This window comes from Chionomys nivalis, chromosome 19, assembly GCF_950005125.1.
Source record: "Chionomys nivalis chromosome 19, mChiNiv1.1, whole genome shotgun sequence".
In the NCBI taxonomy this organism is placed as follows: Eukaryota; Metazoa; Chordata; class Mammalia; order Rodentia; family Cricetidae; genus Chionomys; species Chionomys nivalis.
The window spans coordinates 41,475,028-41,491,515 of NC_080104.1; the positions used below are offsets into that span (position 1 = coordinate 41,475,028).

The 16,488-nt window shown below is 53.8% G+C and overlaps 1 protein-coding gene across 2 annotated transcripts in view; it reads right to left on the minus strand.

Moving 5' to 3' along the window:
• Positions 1–237: 237 nt before the first annotated feature.
• The window catches only part of Unc5b (unc-5 netrin receptor B), a 66,048-nt gene continuing 49,797 nt past the window's right edge, over positions 238–16,488 (minus strand). The window contains exons 5-17 of one of the 2 annotated variants that reach the window (XM_057751325.1): positions 15,786–15,966; positions 14,898–15,065; positions 14,173–14,337; positions 13,939–13,971; positions 12,200–12,394; positions 11,559–11,948; positions 10,909–10,996; positions 8,989–9,157; positions 8,663–8,896; positions 6,975–7,124; positions 6,130–6,294; positions 4,871–5,052; positions 238–2,929 (exon numbers count right to left, since the gene is read on the minus strand). In XM_057751325.1, the coding sequence (XP_057607308.1) occupies positions 2,764–2,929; positions 4,871–5,052; positions 6,130–6,294; positions 6,975–7,124; positions 8,663–8,896; positions 8,989–9,157; positions 10,909–10,996; positions 11,559–11,948; positions 12,200–12,394; positions 13,939–13,971; positions 14,173–14,337; positions 14,898–15,065; positions 15,786–15,966 (2,286 nt within the window). In that variant the 3' untranslated portion in view covers positions 238–2,763. The remainder of the gene's footprint in view (positions 2,930–4,870; positions 5,053–6,129; positions 6,295–6,974; positions 7,125–8,662; positions 8,897–8,988; positions 9,158–10,908; positions 10,997–11,558; positions 11,949–12,199; positions 12,395–13,938; positions 13,972–14,172; positions 14,338–14,897; positions 15,066–15,785; positions 15,967–16,488) is intronic. The other variant, XM_057751326.1, reaches the window with a different exon arrangement.

Consider the following 16,488-nt stretch of genomic DNA (forward strand, 5'->3'; position numbering starts at 1 on the left):
AAGGCCCAGGCCATTCATGAGGTCCTAACCTGCTGTGTAGCTGTCGGCAAGCCCATTCCCTCTTGAACCATTTTCCCTTCTGTAAGGTGAGGCTGTTGAGCTGGACCAAGGGTTGGAGCTCTGAACTGCTGTGGAATTATGGAAAGAACGAGACAGTCACACCCAACTGCCGTTAAAAGACCAAGAAGACATCAGACCAAGACCTGGATTTTTTTTTTTTAATTAGACTAGGAAATATAATTTATTTCATAAAAATTAATCTTGTTACAAGAAGAATGCTAAAGGCTATTTACAGGTTGTTTACAGAATAACGGGTGGGGCTGGGACCGTCCCTGGCATATTGGAATCATGGGACAGAGCCATGTTCACAGCCTTGCATCCAAGCTCCCGGCCACCCGCCCTCTGAGGGTGAGTGGAAGGGGCCGACTCAGATGCCTGGGAGCTTCAAGATGGGAACCAGAGTGCCCTGGAAGTCCAGGGATGAGGAGGGTCCCCATCCCTCAGGAGGTGTCTGGCCAGGGCTCAGAATCATGGGCCCCAGAAGAGGGCAGGAGAGGCACATAGGAGATACACTGACTGACCCTGTGACTCGGAAACAGCGAACAGGCATGCCCACCTCCAGTGGCACAAGCCTGGGCACAGAGGCCATGTCCACAAAAGGGAACAGGGGTGTGCATTCTGGGAGGGGTGCCCTGATATGCCCAAGTTGAAAAGCACAGGCATGCACACACACACACACACACACACACAACACACACACATGCACGCACGCACACATATGCTTGCAAACACACATATACCCTGCAGGACCCCGCAACACCAAGCCAGCCAGGAACGGGAGGAGGAGGGTCCAGCTCATTGGAGGCAGGAGTGGAAAGCCCAACCCAACAGCCCTGGCTCAGTTCATAGCTGGCAGATATTACCTGGGTTGCTGCTACCAAACTGCCCACTTGGAGCCCTGCCCTAGGCTCCCACTAACTGGGACCCGCTCACCAAGTGCTCCCACTAGCGCCCAGGCAGGCAGGTTTCTGAGGATGGGCAAGGGAAGGCATACAGACCACAATCGACTTCTCTCTACTTGATTCCCTTCTGAAGCCCCGAAAAGTGTGAGACCCCAAGGGGTCTCATGGAGCTTCTAGGATAAAAAGGAGCCCAGAGATGGCAGTTATGTGCCCGAAGTCACACAGCATGGCTAGAACTTGGTTCCTGGTCTGGACTCCCAGGGTGCAGATGGACAGAGGCCCCTTCTGTGCATGGGCTAACAGTGACCAGGAGGGACAGGCATCTTTGGCAGGAAAAGTTCAGAGTCACCGTCTGGGGCAGTATTTACCTAGGTGCCAGGGGCACGTTGGTCTCAGTCTAAGATCCACCTCAGGAGCCATAGCAGAGAAGCCAGGACACAGATGCTTGCTGGGTCTGTGACCGTGAAACCTGCTTCCCCTCAGAAGCCCCAACTTGCAAAGTCCAGGACGTGCCCAGACTGGTCTCAACGGCAGTTCAGGAACAGGCCATGGCCAAGAGTGAAGGTGTCTACTTAGTAAGGCTACCTTCGTATCTCCTGACCCCAGCAGGAGAGTGAACAGGTGAACCAAGGTCTAGAGGTGCAGGGGTGGGAACCGGCTAGTGCCAGCCTAGACGCAAGGCCATCCAGCCTGAGAGAACCTGGAGGAACCCCTCCCTCTCTGCAGGAGCCTCACTTCTCGGCCACATTACTAAACCAGGCTGGTAAGACAGACCTGAATGGTATTCCCAGGTCACAGCAGGCCTGGGCCTTCAGCTGGAGTCTCAGAAACCCAGAAGGCCATAGAAGGGCATCTTCCTGGGGCACTGGAAGGTGGGAGAATCACCAGGTCCCAGCTGCTGCTTCTGATTTTGGAACTCAATGCCATGGCTAAAATCCTGTATCATCTCCCTGCACAGCTGGGGAAACTGAGGTCTTGTCAGAATTTAGCCCACAATGGATTCACGATTCGTAAAGCCATTTCCCTGATCACACCCATGCACACACACATTTGTGCAAACACGTGCCCATGAATGCACTCATCTGTGGCCCAAGTCACAAGCACACCCACTCCTAACCACACTGGAGAATAAAAGTCCCCCCACCCCCTCTTCTTTTCTCACTTTTTTGTTTGTTAGTATTCTTTTTTTTTTTTTTTTTAAAAAAAGGACCTATCCAAGTATCTGGATAATAAATCATTTGCGTTTCCTAAGAAACTGTTTTTGTTTTTTTTTTCCCTTGTGGTTTTTGCTGACTTCTAAAGCATTCATTCACTCATTCATTCATTCATTCATTCATTCTTCCTTTCTTCTTTTTTGTTTCTTGTGGACAGAAGACAGCAGTTTGTCTGAACTGAACTCAACTTTCATAGAGGACCTGGGATAGCAGAGAGGTCCCTAGCCAAGGACAATGTGGTGAACACAGAACTGAAACCTGTGGACCACCAAAGTCACAGGGCTGAGGGTAGTGGGTTGTGAAGGGGGAAAGCCTCTGGCCTTAGGCTGCCCCAGAGGCCTCAGCCCATCCCAGTGCGAGCCAGGAAGCAGTGGGGCAAGGATCCTGGCCTCTCAGCAGTAGAACACAGAGGTTTTCTAAGGCTGGTGGTGGTCTGAGGGTTGCGGCAGGGAGGGAGGTGGGGGACCATTCCAGCTGTGAGCCAGGGATGGCAAAGGCTGGACACCCCCACGGGGAGGCTGCTAGGCCTCCTTGCACTGTCTCAGACTGTCTCATACTGGTCCCCGCTTGCCTGTGGTCACAAGCACTCAGCAGTCCCCATCAGTAGCCATGGCCACCAGCATCTCGCTCTTGCCCATCTCCTCCAAGGCACTGGCCAAGCTGTTGAGGTCCCCATCATCTTGCTGCAGGGCTTCCCAGAGGTCCAAGATTACTCCCGTGGGACTAGTTTTGGTGGCAAAGTAATTCAAGTACCTGTTGGAAGGAAAGAGAAACGTTAGCTTCCCCGAGGTGATCAGCCTTTGAGTTGGGAAGGTCCAGGTGATGTTAGACTGTAGGCTCCAGAGTCTTGGGTCTAAATCCTATGTCCTCTGAGTGCAGGCTGCGCAGCCCTACGCACATCAGGGCACTCTAATAAGACTGATCCCGTCTCCAAAATAGGAACCACGTCAGTTATCTCCTGTTAGATCCTGGGAATACAGCCTTCCTGAAAAGGCTCAGGGATGGACAGCCTGATCAGCTACAAGCAGTGTTAGAGGTGGGACTTTGAGCAAGGGCCGGGGTCATGAGCTTCTACATTCAACAACAGATAAATCCACAGAGAGGCTCAACATCGGAATAAGGGCTGGCAAAACAGTTCTGTGAGTAAATGTGAAGACTCGAGCTCAAAGCCCTGGTACTGACATAAAAGTCACATGCATAGCACAGATATCTATAAACCCAGTGTTCCTTGAGCACTCCCTTCAGGGAGATGGGAAGCAGAGGTGGTGGCAGCTTCTGGGGTTAGCCCGGCATACATGGCAGAAGAACAAAGAGACCCCATCTCAAACAGAGTGAAAGGTGGGGCCTGACACCTGAGGTTGTCCCCTGACCTCCACACATGCTCTATGTAGTATGTTACATACACACATGTTTTAAACACACGCATGTGACATCTAAATAGGTGGTTGGTAAGGCGTAGACCTGTGGAAGGTAGGGCACAGTGGGAGAGAACGGTCGTTGGGGTGCATCTTCCCCTGGCCCTTCCAGTCTACTTCTGAGGTGACACTGCTCCATCATAGTGTAGCCTCTTGGCACAGTGGTTAGCTTTGCTCTGACATACAGTCCTGGCAAAAGCAGAGCAAGGACCAAAGCCTCTGGAAGTGTGGACCGAGATCCACAGTGACGAAGAGTTGTCTACCACATCCCTTCACACTGCTGGAAGGGCCCGAGCTCTCCCAAACCACTCTCATCTGGTTCATCAACATCATGGAAAGATGCTGGGACGCTGAGAGACCTTCCAGGCTGGCAGGCCACACTCTTTTCTGACATTCATTTTTGTTCCGGGCCTGATCCTGCAGCACAAGCTCCTCTGAGGATAGGAGCAGAGCTATCTTTCTAAGCCCCTCCTACTTCTAACCAGTTATTTTTAAAAATTAATTTTAACGTGTGTGCCTGCGTGTGTGTGTGAGAGAGAGAGAGAGAGAGAGAGAGAGAGAGAGAGAGAGAGAGAGAGAGAGAGAGAGAGAGAGAGGACAATCTCCTGTGTCATCCTGAGGAACACCCTCCACCTCATTTGACGCAGGGTCTCTTATTGGCCTGGAGTTCACTATTCAGCTAGACTGCCTGGCTAGCATTTTCCAGGGATCTTCCTGGCTCCGTCTCCACAGTGCTGGGATTGTTTGTACATGTGTGTCAGCACACGCCTGGCATTTTGACATGGGTTCTGGGGCTTGAACTCAGGTCCTCAGATTTATGAAGTAATCACTTCACTGACTGAGCCATCTTTTATACCTGCTCAAGGCCATGGATAAGAATTTCCAGTAAGTGACCATTTAAGATTTTTACCATGTATATCTGGCATTCAGAGTTCCCTAAGAGAGCCTGGCACCGAGGCGCTGGTGACGAATGACCATGACTATCTGGTGTCAGGGCTGGGTCTGACCCTGGTATGGGCAGGGAAGTATTTGCCTACACCGTGGAAGAGAGCAGGACTTCGAGAGTGGTGGTGTCACTTAAAAACCTACCTGGCTCACAGGTCTACTCTCTGAGAGGGACAGAGACCTCAGACTCAGTGCATGCAAACCAAGCTGTGGACCTGTCACTGATTATGGCACAAGGGGAACTGAGTTTTGGTCTGTTGGGATTACGCACCCCGCTGCCCCGCCAGACCTTGAGGACGAGGGAATAGGGGTGACTGTGGCTTGGGATGCTCACCGGTCCATCGACAGTTTCTGGGCCAACAGACGCCAGTCGTTGCCCCGGGAGCTAGGGGCATCAAGGCTGTTGCAGATCTTCTGGCGGATGGACAGTGGTATCTTGAAGGCATAGGGTCCCAGCTGGGTGGTGACAGCATTGCCGGGGGCAGAGCAGAGTGCATCCAGGGAGCCAGCAGGTGTCTGGAAGAGAAGGGATGAGAGTGAGGTAGCCATAGTGCCGGACAGGAGCTCACCCAGTCTCCTGCCCGGATAGGGGCTTAAGGGCCGAGGCTGTAGCTGAATTGGTAGAGTGCTCGCCTAGCTCTAGTGTAGAGCCCTGGGCTCTATACTCAGCTTCGTCTCCTCTAGGCTCTCTCTGGCCACCCACTTCTGCAGGGTAAGGGTTGCTTGCTGTATGCAGATGTGATCTTGCTTGGGATCAGCCTGGGCACATGCTGACTTCATCTTAGGAGGAAGAAGCACGAATCATAGCCTACCCAATGAAGACCATACAGGTGGAAAATAGAACCTAGAGAGAACAGGTGACCTACCTGGGGCAGAGCTGGCTTGAGGCCTGTGTGGAGAGCTTTCTACTACACTGGTCACCTTAGGAGTCCTGGCTTTGTCTAAAGCTCAGTTTGGAGGTAGAGGTTGCAAGTCACAGGCCAGTCTTTACCTTGGCCAGGTTCAAAGTCAGCCTTGCTTGGTGGTCATATATAGTGTAATGATACTCGCTTCCCTACGACCTTTTATCTATCTATCTGTCTATCTGTCTATCTATCTATCTATCTATCTATCTATCTATCTATCTATCTATTCATTTAATTTTGAGGTGGGGTCTCATGTAGCTCAGGCTGTCCTCAAACTCACAATGTAGCCGAAGATGACCTTGGATATTCTTGCCTCCACATCCCGAGTGTTGGGATTATGGGTGAACACCACCACACCTGGTGTGTTTGATGGTGGAGCCCAAAGCATCATGCATGCTACGGAAGCACTCTGACAAGTGAACTATAGCCCTAGCCTTGAGACTCTCATCTTCCACAAGGGGACCACCATAACCAACTTGCGGGTGTGCGCATGTGCCAACTTGATATGGTAATAAATGTCACATGAGCCGTGCTCAGCAAGTGACGGTTGCTCGCTCAGGGTGAGCAGGTTCCTTTTGCGATTTGAGTGGGGAAAAAAAGGAGTCTTCAGAGTCTTCATGGGAGATGCTGGGGAGTGAGGTGCTTGTGTGTGAGAGCCTCAGTCCCCCGGGCTGTCACCGACCCTCACCTCGGCCAGCGTGGTGTGCACCTGGAAGATCTGGCCTTCCCCTTCCACCTGCCGCACGCAGACCTTACAGGTGAACTCGGTGGAAGCCAGGCTGTGCCTCTCCAGGGTGAAAGTGCAGTGCAGGGCTTTCTGGCTGCCGTTCCAGATGTGGTAGAAGGGAATCTCCTGTAAGAGAGGCAGGCATTCAGGGCTGCAGGTGAGACTGGGTATTTGCCAGAAGTGGGCGGGGACCAGCCTCAGGGAGGGCTAGGCCTCTGGGGGCAGCTCGAGTCTCTGTAAGAAATGGTTTGAGAGTAGGGAAAGCTGGCCAGCTACATGGTGCTGATCTATTGGTTCTGGGAGGGAGTTGAGAAAAGGGCCTGTGTGAGAGGAGAAGACAGGAGTGTGTGCGTGCATGCGTGTATGTGCATGTGTGTGTATATGATGTATATGTATATATGTCAGGGCGCATACACAAGCTGGAGCATGGAGTACCTAGGACTTCAATGGTGGCATATACTGCAAGATGGGACAGAGGGACACGAGTGCCAGAGACAAGCAGAATCGATCTGCAAGGCTTGTATTTGTTTAGATGGGTCTGGCCCCAGATCAGAAACTTGCAGTATAAAGGGCCTGAAGGGGGACGTGGGGGTGATGGGCACGGGTATTTGTGGGGGGGGGGGTAAGAGGGGCTGAAGATGTGGCTATCAGTGGCATATGTAGGGTATGAAGATGGCTGGAAACCTGAAGGACGATAGAGTGGGGGAGACAGGACAGGGCTAAGGGACCTGGGAAACAGTGCCTGCTTCACTACAAAGGGTGGAGTCGTGGGTTCCTCCCTGCCCCTCCCCAGGCCCAGTGCTCACCTGGTACTTGGCCAGCAGCTTGCTCCTCCAATGGGCATGCGGGATGTCATGGAGGGAAAGGCGCAGGTTGTGGTAACTGTCCTTGAAGAGCAGAGGCTTGGGCTCCTCTACCAAGTAGCCGCCCAGAGTGCGCTCCAGCTCCAGCACCTCCTGTTGATGGGGCAGTGGGAGGGGCTTGTTACCCATGGACCATGCAAGCCGCTAGTCTGGGGCCAGACCCATCTGATCTAATTAAAAAGGTGTTTTGGATGAATGTGTGGGCAGATACACAAGTGGATGAATGGAAAATGAGTGGCTGGGTGGGTGGGTGGACAGACAGACAGACAGGCTTCCAGGCTATGGTAGATAAACAGATAATTGGCACACTGGATGGACAGATAGAGGGATAGACAGATACATATAGAGAACATAAATGTGGGTACCAGGAGATTGGAAGGAGAATTAGATGTACAGGTAGGATACTGACTGAGTAGATGGATAGATGCACACAAAGATGTGCGGATGGATGGACCGATTGAATGGATCACTGGATAGATGTGTGGGTTAGGCAGATAAACAGATGGCTATACAAACAAGTAGTATATGAATAGAAGAATATTTGGAAGGACTGTTATATGAACGAGGAGGTGGATAGTGGCTGGGTGACCAAGGCTGTTTACCAACAAAGTGTACTGGAAGATGAGAAAAATGGTAGGTGGATAGATGGGGCTGGACCAAGCAAAGAATGCAGCAACTTCCCTGTTGACTTTTGGCCAGGGTGAGCACTAGTCAGCATCAATACCACCAGATCCAGCTGCAGGGGATTGCCCGCAGTATCCCAACCCTTTTGGAGGCCTCTTGGAATGTCAGGGTAGTACAGTCCCCACAGGGGATATTCCTTCTCCCACAGGGCCTTTTCATCTATGTTGCATCAGTCCCCAGAACGGAGCCTGAGAAAGCCACAAGAGACTCGGAGACAGCGCAACTAGGAGAGACCCCAGCTCAGAGCCGGGGCCGGGAGGGCATCAGTCTGTCCTGTCTGTCAGAAAGATCCATGAGGCTTCTGGAGGGCTGCTACAGGAATGGAGAAGAGAGCCAGCTCTACATTCTCCAGTATCATGTTGGCATGAGACTGATGACCCAGGAATGGGACAGAGGTCAGAGAGGAAGGGACAGTGACTTTGAGACATGTATGACAGGCGATGCTGATTTACCCCCCCTTCCATCTTTGCCCAGCATCTCCTCATATGCCCCTGCTTCTCCCTCATCTCTGGTCTCCATTGGCTTTTCTTTGTGTCTGCTAGAAGTCTGGGCTATCCTCGCTCATTCATCAGTCCCTGGTCTGTCTGTCCTACTGACCAGCCACAAGGTTCAGCCTCATCTCCTGGCCACTGCCACAGCCAGGTGACTGGGATTCAGCCCCAATTTCCCAATTGGCCTTTATCTCTTGTTTACCAACACACACACATGCGTGTGTACACATACATCATAGCCCCAGCTTCCTAACTGGTCTTTGCCTCTTGTTTACCAACACACACACCTCCGGCCCTGTCTGAGAGTCCATTGCTGTTCTAATGGCTGATGTAAAGTAAGCATGACTGATGGAGATTAGCGCCGGAAAGAAGCCTGACAGAGACCACGCAGCCTGGGAGAGGAGCAAGCAACTGACGGACTGTGCTGATGTCCCCGCAGTGTTCCCACGCTCCTACCTTCAACGCCACAGGTGTGTCCTCCAGACAGTAGACCCTGAGGCTATACTCCAGGGAGGTACAGAGGGCCGGGGCAAAGATGGCCAGCTGGAGCCGCTTGACTGCGGAGCGGGAGTAGGACTCGCCCGTGAACACATAGGTGCCCAGCTGGTCCAAGAGGATGTGGCAGGACTTAGCCTCCAGCTGGCAGTAGCAAGGGGTGTTCAGGGTCTCCTCATCCAACGTCACCACCTCCTACAGGGGGAGGAGAGGATGTTGTCTTCTGGGCTCGGACGAGTCAGGAGAGGGGCAGGTCTGTGAGCCAGCCACGCCACCCGGCATCTCACCTCCCAGTGACCCTGATGGGTCTGGGTCTTGAGCTGGAAGATCCAGTCTCCAGCGATGACTTCAGCACAGTGGGGCACGGTGAGGATGACAGGGCGGCACAGGAGGAGGCCTGTGGGACCACAGGTCACTGAGGGGCTCAATACTGTCTGGGTCCCTTCCGAGAGTGGGCTAGGGGAGGGCAGAGGGAGGCAGTGAGCAAAGGCCGGAAGTACTCGTGCAGCAGGGACATACTCCACCCCTGCAGGGCCCCAACTCCACCCCTACAGGGCCCCCAACTCCACCCCTGCAAGACCCCCCAACTCCACCCCTGCAAGACTCCCCAACTTCACCCCTGCAGGACCCCCAACACCACCCCTGCAGGACCTCCACCTCTACCCATGCAGGGCCCCCAACTCCACCCCTGCAGGACCCCCAACACCAACTCCACCCCTACAGGGCCCCCAACTCTATCCCTGTAAGGCCCCCACCTCCACTCCTGCAGGACCCCCAACACCACCCCTGCAGGACCTCCACCTCCACCCCCGTAGGACTCCCAACCGCACCCCTGCAGAACCCCCAACCTCAACCCCATCCCTGCAGAGCCTCCAACTCCACTCTTGCAGGGTCCCCACCTCCTTCACCCAGGGCCTGTACCAAGGCAGTGTCTGCCACTTGGGAGCCGGGGACTGCCAGGCACTACAGCAGTGGGAAGTAGGGGCATGGCATAAACTGGAAATTGCAGTCTAGATTTTTTGCTGTTACGTCAAAAGAGTCGCAGTCAAAGTTTTGCACAGCCTTAAAGGTCTAGGGTTTTAGAGAACATTCTGGTCTTTCTTTTACTTGAGGCCAGCCTGGTCTACATAGTGAGTTCTAGGACACCCAGGGCTATACAGTGAGACCCTGTCTCAAAAAATAACAAAGCCATTTGGTGTGTGTGTGTGTATATGTGTGTGTGTGTGTTTGTATGTGTCTAAGTGAGAAGACATCTTACTGGAGTCGGTTTAGCCATCTTCTACCAAGTGGACTCTGGGGATGTAACCCAGGCTCGCTGACAAGCACTTTTACCCGCTAAGCCAGCTCACGAGCCAGCTTTTGGTACATTTTGATTGCATGCTGTTACACTGCCCTCGGGAGAGCCGGTCCCATTCTACGCAACCACCAGTGTGTCAGAAAGAGCAGTGTGCCCGTGCTCTTGGAGGCGTGCAGGGATTAACATGAGGAAAAAGATCCTCACAGGTTCCTCAAGCAAAACCCTTCTTGTCTACCTGTGTAGTCTCATTAACTGTGACTGCAATTCAGATGGAACAACTTCTCATAAACAATGCACTTGGCGCGTGTACACATGAGTCGCTTGTGTTCTAGCCCCATGTTTGAACTGAGATGTCCAGTTTTTCTTACTAGCTGTGATAGTTATCTTCCCTGTCGATTTGACCGAGTTTGGGGTCACCGAGGAGATGAACCCCTGACATGCCTGTCTGTGAGGGTGTTCCCTAAGAGGGTTCAATAGGAGGAGAGACCTACTCTGAAGGTAGACAGTGTATCCTGTGGGCTAGGGACCCAGACTGGATGAAAAGGAAAGAAAAAGAGGGCAATGTTGGACCCAGATGCTCACCCCTCTCTGGTTCCCACTATGGATACTTCACACTCCTGTGACCACAGCTAGAGGGGCTGTCACTATGGTTAGCCCAAATTAACACCACCTCCTAAAGTTCTCATCAGGCATTTGCCACAGCAATGGCACAGAAACGGTACCCTCATTTATAAATCCCCTTTACATAGGAGGACTTGCTGCTGCTGGGTTTTACCCAGTTAGAACATGCCCTCTCTGGGGGACCCGGGGCAATGGGAACCAAGCTCTGAGGGGCACATGAAAATATCTGTGCCCAGGGTGGGCAGAGGAGAAGGGGCGCTGCCTGGCCAGGGCTGGACTGTCTACTCACAGGGTACTTTCAGCTTTGTTGATCAATAGATACATCTCATAGAACTTGCCGGGGGGGATGGCTCCATTTGGCACCAACAGGCTGACCCCTAGGGAGGAAGGGAGGAAGGTCATCAGGAAGGGGGTTAGAGGAGGTAGAGGTGATGAGAAGAATGGGGTAAGACCTGGCTTAGGGAAGGGAAAGGACTCTCGATTAGGGAGAGAGGTGGGGGCAGACACAGGGAAGAGTCAGGCCACTTGGGCATAGCTGATATGCCCAGGAATACAGGAGCCTCTAACATTGCTGGGGACGGTGTGTGTATGTGTGCGTGCATGTGTACGTGTTGGGGGGATCAGAAAGCCCTTATGCTGGCTCCAAGCTGGCTCAAGACAGGACCCTAAAAAGCTGCCAGCTGCTACTTTCACAAGAAGAGATGGGCACCCCTGCCCTGCAGTCAGTCACAACTAGGACCTCTCTGTGGGACTCCAATGATAAGAGTTGTTCTCCCAGCCTGACAGGGGCAGGGAGGCCACTCCAAGTGGTTGATCCAAGACTTCCCTGGCTTAGAGAGGCCCAGGCCGGCCTGATCTCAAGTCTTCTACCAGACTTCTCTATGTATTATCTACCTGGAGCTTTACTTTCCCATCTGAGCAATAGGTTCAAAGGCCTACCTGTGCCAGGAATGCTCAGCCTCCCACCCAGGCAGCCAAAGGTGCCACTGAGGCTGCTGCTGGGGTCTCGAGGTAGGCCCAGGAGCTGCTGGGAACCAAGGCTGGCACTGCGCAGGTGCAGCAAGTGGGCGTCCCGGGAGAAATCGCCTGGGTATGTGCCGGGCGGTAGAACGCCCAGTAGGTCGGCTCCATCAGCCAAGCCGGATCCAGAGCCGGTGGTGCTGGAGTTATAGACCTTGATCTTGAGGCTGGGCAGGGGATCCAGCAGGGGTGAGTTAGTCATAGGGATCTTATCAGCGGAGTCCTGCAGGGCATAGACGGGCCCACGGTAGATGCCAGCACTGGCTGTCAGGTCTGGAGGGGCAGCCGGGTGCAGGAGCTGCGGGTTGTCTGCAGGGGTGAATGCAATAGTCAGGATCATTTTCCCTGCTCCTCACCACCCTGGCCCTGCCCACTCTGCTCCCTCCAGGCCTTCTGCCCTCTCCACATGTCTAGCCACAGAAGGCTCAATTGCCACCTGTTACTTTAGACAAACGGGTCAGTATACCAGGGAGCTGTCGGGACCCCAGCTCTGGTGACAGCTACACTACTCTGGGGTCCCCCAACCATTCCTGCTACCCCAGGTTTCTCCTGCTCCTTACTGGGCCTTGCAGTCTTGAAGTTGACAGGGTGGAAACCACCGGTGAGGGCAGCAGAGGAGTCGGTGATGTCCGTGTCAAAGTCCCGGCAGTTTCTTCGGTACACGACCACGCCCACTGCCATGAGAACTGCCACAACCACAAAGATGGCCACCACGAGGCCTGCATACAGCGCCACATCTCCTGAGGGTTCCAGGACTGGAGAAGCAGTAGGGTTAAGTGAGGGGCAGGCCCTTTAGGGTCCCAAGGAAAACCTAGATTCTAGGCTTTGCCTGCCAAGATGACCTGCTGGCCTCAGGCAAATCTCATAACTCCTTCCTCCCCACCTCCTGACACCCCCCCCACCCACCCAGTCTATCTCTTCCTCAGTAGATTGTCTCAAAATCCCTGCCCTGCTTATACTTTGAAGGTAATAGAACTAATAAACCCGATTCATAAGCTCACACATGGCTCACTGTTGAGGAGCCAGTGGTGTGAGGCTCAGAAACATGAAGGCACACAATTCCACCTAAATGACAGAGCTTCGCTCCGTGCCTACCACTTCCATATGACCAAAGGCCCTGGCTCCCCGAAACCTTCTTAAGCAGTCTCCTCAACTATGCCAAGGATGGGAGGTGGAGTGGGTGAAGGGAGTGGGTGAAAGGCAGAGCAATGGATGGAGGAGAGGATGGGCAAACAGAGATGGAACTGGGGGAGGCCACCCATGGCTACACCTTCCTCCAGCAGGGGGCTGTGGTTGCAAATAGCTACTCATGGCCAGGCAGGAATGTGGCAAGGTCAGAGGCAGGGTCCGCAGGTCATTCTAGGAGGACGGGAGTATCCTGTCCACGCCATCCCATATGCACTCAAGTGCACAGGCACATGCTCATTTTCCACACTGTCTTTCTACCAAACAGTCCTCACTAGGACTCCCCAGAGTATCCTGGCAACCAGGGAGCTGCTAGATACTCTTCCTCAGAGATGACCTCCCCCTACTCTCCAGAGGCTCCTGTCCCAGCAGGCTGCTCCTCCCTAAGTTTGGCTGGCACACTATAATGTCCTCACCTGCACTGGGGGCCACTTGCTTGGCGATTTATACTCTCTAATCAGCCACCAGCCTGGCCTCTCGGGGCACTGGGCTGAAGACTTCCCTGCAGGTTTTATGATTCCAGAATGATCTGAAATTGTTCTTTAATTACCACAGGCCGATCTGAGGGAGAGGTTGTATTGCCCTGATATTGCAGTCACAGCGGGAAGGGCCCTAGGGGCAGGAGGAATCCCTTGGGAGCTGAATCAGAGCAATACTACTGGTGCCGGCCAGAGTTAACTTGGGAGGTGTGGCCCAGCTACTAGGGGTACAGTGTGGGGAACAGAGATGGACAGACATGACACCGTCTCCTGGCATGTCTCACAGAGGAGGGACGATGATTAAGACCATCTACTTTGGCCACAAAAATATCCGGGTTCAAGCCCTGGCTCTGCTACTTCCCAGTTTGCTCCTTGAACAAATTTCTTCTTCTCTCTGAGACTCAGTTTCCTATTCTATAACAGGAGGGTGAGGGGGAGTCCTGGGGCCTTTCTGTCAGCCAAGAGTCTGCTTGCCTCTCTGTGATAGGACTGTGGCAAAATGCGTGAGGCACAGGAATCCCGTGGGGTTGTACAGTGTCAGCTCTCCCTGCCTTTCACCCCACACCCATGGCAAGCCAGGCAAGGAGAGCCAGGGATCCCCAGAAGAAAGAGGACAGTCATGAAATGGGACTTACGGTGGCTTTTAGGATCGTTTAGAGTTCTCTTATCTGTCAAGGGAAATAAAGGGAAAGACGATGAAGACACCGTGACAGCAAAAGGATGGTCGAGGCCACGGGGGCACAGTATGGATGAAATGAAGGATGTGGGGCCGGACAGAGGCCCTGTGGGCTGCTCTGCTCAGGGTGGGCACGGTGGCCCAAGGCTGGGCAGGGGCAGAGGGGTCTGTCACCTGACTCCCGAGCACTCACTCTGCACACACAGCCCGTCGGTGCAGTTCTTGGAGTCAAGCAGCGCCCCACTGCAGTCGCGGCCTCCGTTCTGGGGTGGGGGCGCCATACACTCACGGCTGCGCCAGTGCGCGCACTCGGTGCTGCAGGCCGACCACTTGCTCCACTCGGTCCATGCTCCGTCCACTGTGGGGGCACAGCAGGTGCCGTTATGTATGCGAACAGCAACACAGACACAGTAATAATAGCGCGGGCCTGCATGCACACATGCACACGCACACAACATACGTGGCAATCAATAAATCGATACCATGTCCACACAGTCGCAGGCAGTTAGATGTGCTCAGGGGACAAGAGCAAAGATACTTAAGGTTACCAGTACACAGAGAGCCTAAAACCCAGGTAAGAAAACAGCACAAAGTCACATATACACCACCAAGGACAAGCATAGCTGGATGGACATGGACAGGGGAAGACAGACAGGGAGGAGGTTGCTAATAGGATGAGCAGCTGTGGCCAGCAGACATCTCAACAGATACATTCAGGAAGTTTTCTGGGCCCCTAAGAGCTCTCAAAGCCAGAAGTCCTATCTAGCTTAGCTCACTGCCTCTGATTCCAGCTCTCCGGCAGCCTGGGACAGACTCAGATGCTAGAGACGACAAAGGATGCTGAGGACCTGGGGTCTGGACACTTTGCTGCTCAGGGGAAGGTAGGTAAAGGAGCCTGGGAGGGCATGTAACTCCTACCTGGGCACACGGTGGTACAGGCTGTCTTCTGGAAGGCCTGTCCCTCACAAAAGGCCCCTCCGTTGAGTGGGGCTGGGTTGGTGCAGGTCCGCGTACGCTTCTGCCAGCCTCGGCCACATCGATTAGAGCAGGGTGACCACTCTGACCAGCTGGACCAGCCGCCATTCACTGTAGGGATGGGCAATCACACAGTTAGCACAGATCGGGGTTCCTCCTGGTATTACACACCCATCACCCACCTTTACTAACCCAACCACTCTGGCTGGAACCCTTCCCCTATGGGACTGGGCACTGAGACACCACAATTGGAACCTGACAGGGACTACGAGGTCACTGTCCCATCCTGGCCTATTGTACAGCGACACAGGAAGACTGGAGGGTTAACATGTAACCAAGGTTACCCAGTGTGTGACGGGGTACCTGGGCTTTGACTTGGGACTGAATCCCAGGACCGGACTTCCTAGTACATTCCAGTTACCACCACTATGGTTCTACTCTCCATCCTTATGCCCAAAGAAAAGAGCAGAGAGAAGCATGCAGGACTGAACCGCATCCTTACCTCTACTGGAACAAAATGACTTGTGCGTGGCGATCTGGCTGCAACCCTACCTTGGGCCTAAGTCAGGAGACGTGGGTCTATTTTTAGAAGTAGCCAAGGGCCCCAAAGAGTAGGGAAGTGCTCCTGGCTGGGGACCCAGAGTGTCTGACTTGGCCACTTATCTCTCTAGATTGCCTCTCCATACAGTTCAGGGGGCCCACTGGCCCTTCTGGAGATCAGGAGAGGGGGGATGTGCTACCTCAGGCCTCCCCCTAGCATCCGAGAGCCTCCCGCCACAGAGAGCACCCAGGAGAAGCACAGTGTATCCCCAGCAAAGCACCCGTGCACACCATAGACGATGACCGTGGCGGTGGTGCTCCGGCGCTTGGCCACAATATTCTTGGCCACACACGTATAGTTGGCCGTGTCTGACAGGCGAGCCTGGCGGATGATGAGGTTGTGGTCAATGGTGAGCAGGAAGTTGGTGTCCTGAGTGGGGTCAATGACATCTTCATTCTTGAGCCATTCCACCTGTGGAGGGGAGCAATGAGGGCTCAGTTGTCTGCCTGCTGGCGCTGGGGATAGGTCTCCTGAAGAGGGGAGGAGGGGTTCAGGCGTAACTAGAATACCGGTCCTGCCTATATCCACGCCTAGGTTCATGCCTGGCGGTAACAGGCACCAACATCACTGTGGGAAACATCATTTACCAGCAGAGTGATCTTAGGAGACCCAGGGCCTCAGTCTTACCAACTGTAAGATGGACCCTGAAGAGCACCCACCCCACAGGGAAGGGGTGAACGTCACACGCTTGGCTCAGAGAAGTACCAAACACGCACAGGCTGCTAGTGCCTGCCCTCACCGGACCCCCGAGCTCCTCAAAGCTGCAGCCCCCGCAGCAGGACCCCTGAGCTCAGTCCTCAGCTCTGCTACTCACAAGCACCACAACAGAGATGGTCACCTCATCCCTCCCATCTCTAAAGGGGTGGGCTTGCCCACATTGCAGGGCTGCTGAGACCAGAGCCCAGCAAGGTAGCAATCCCCCCACTCAGGTGC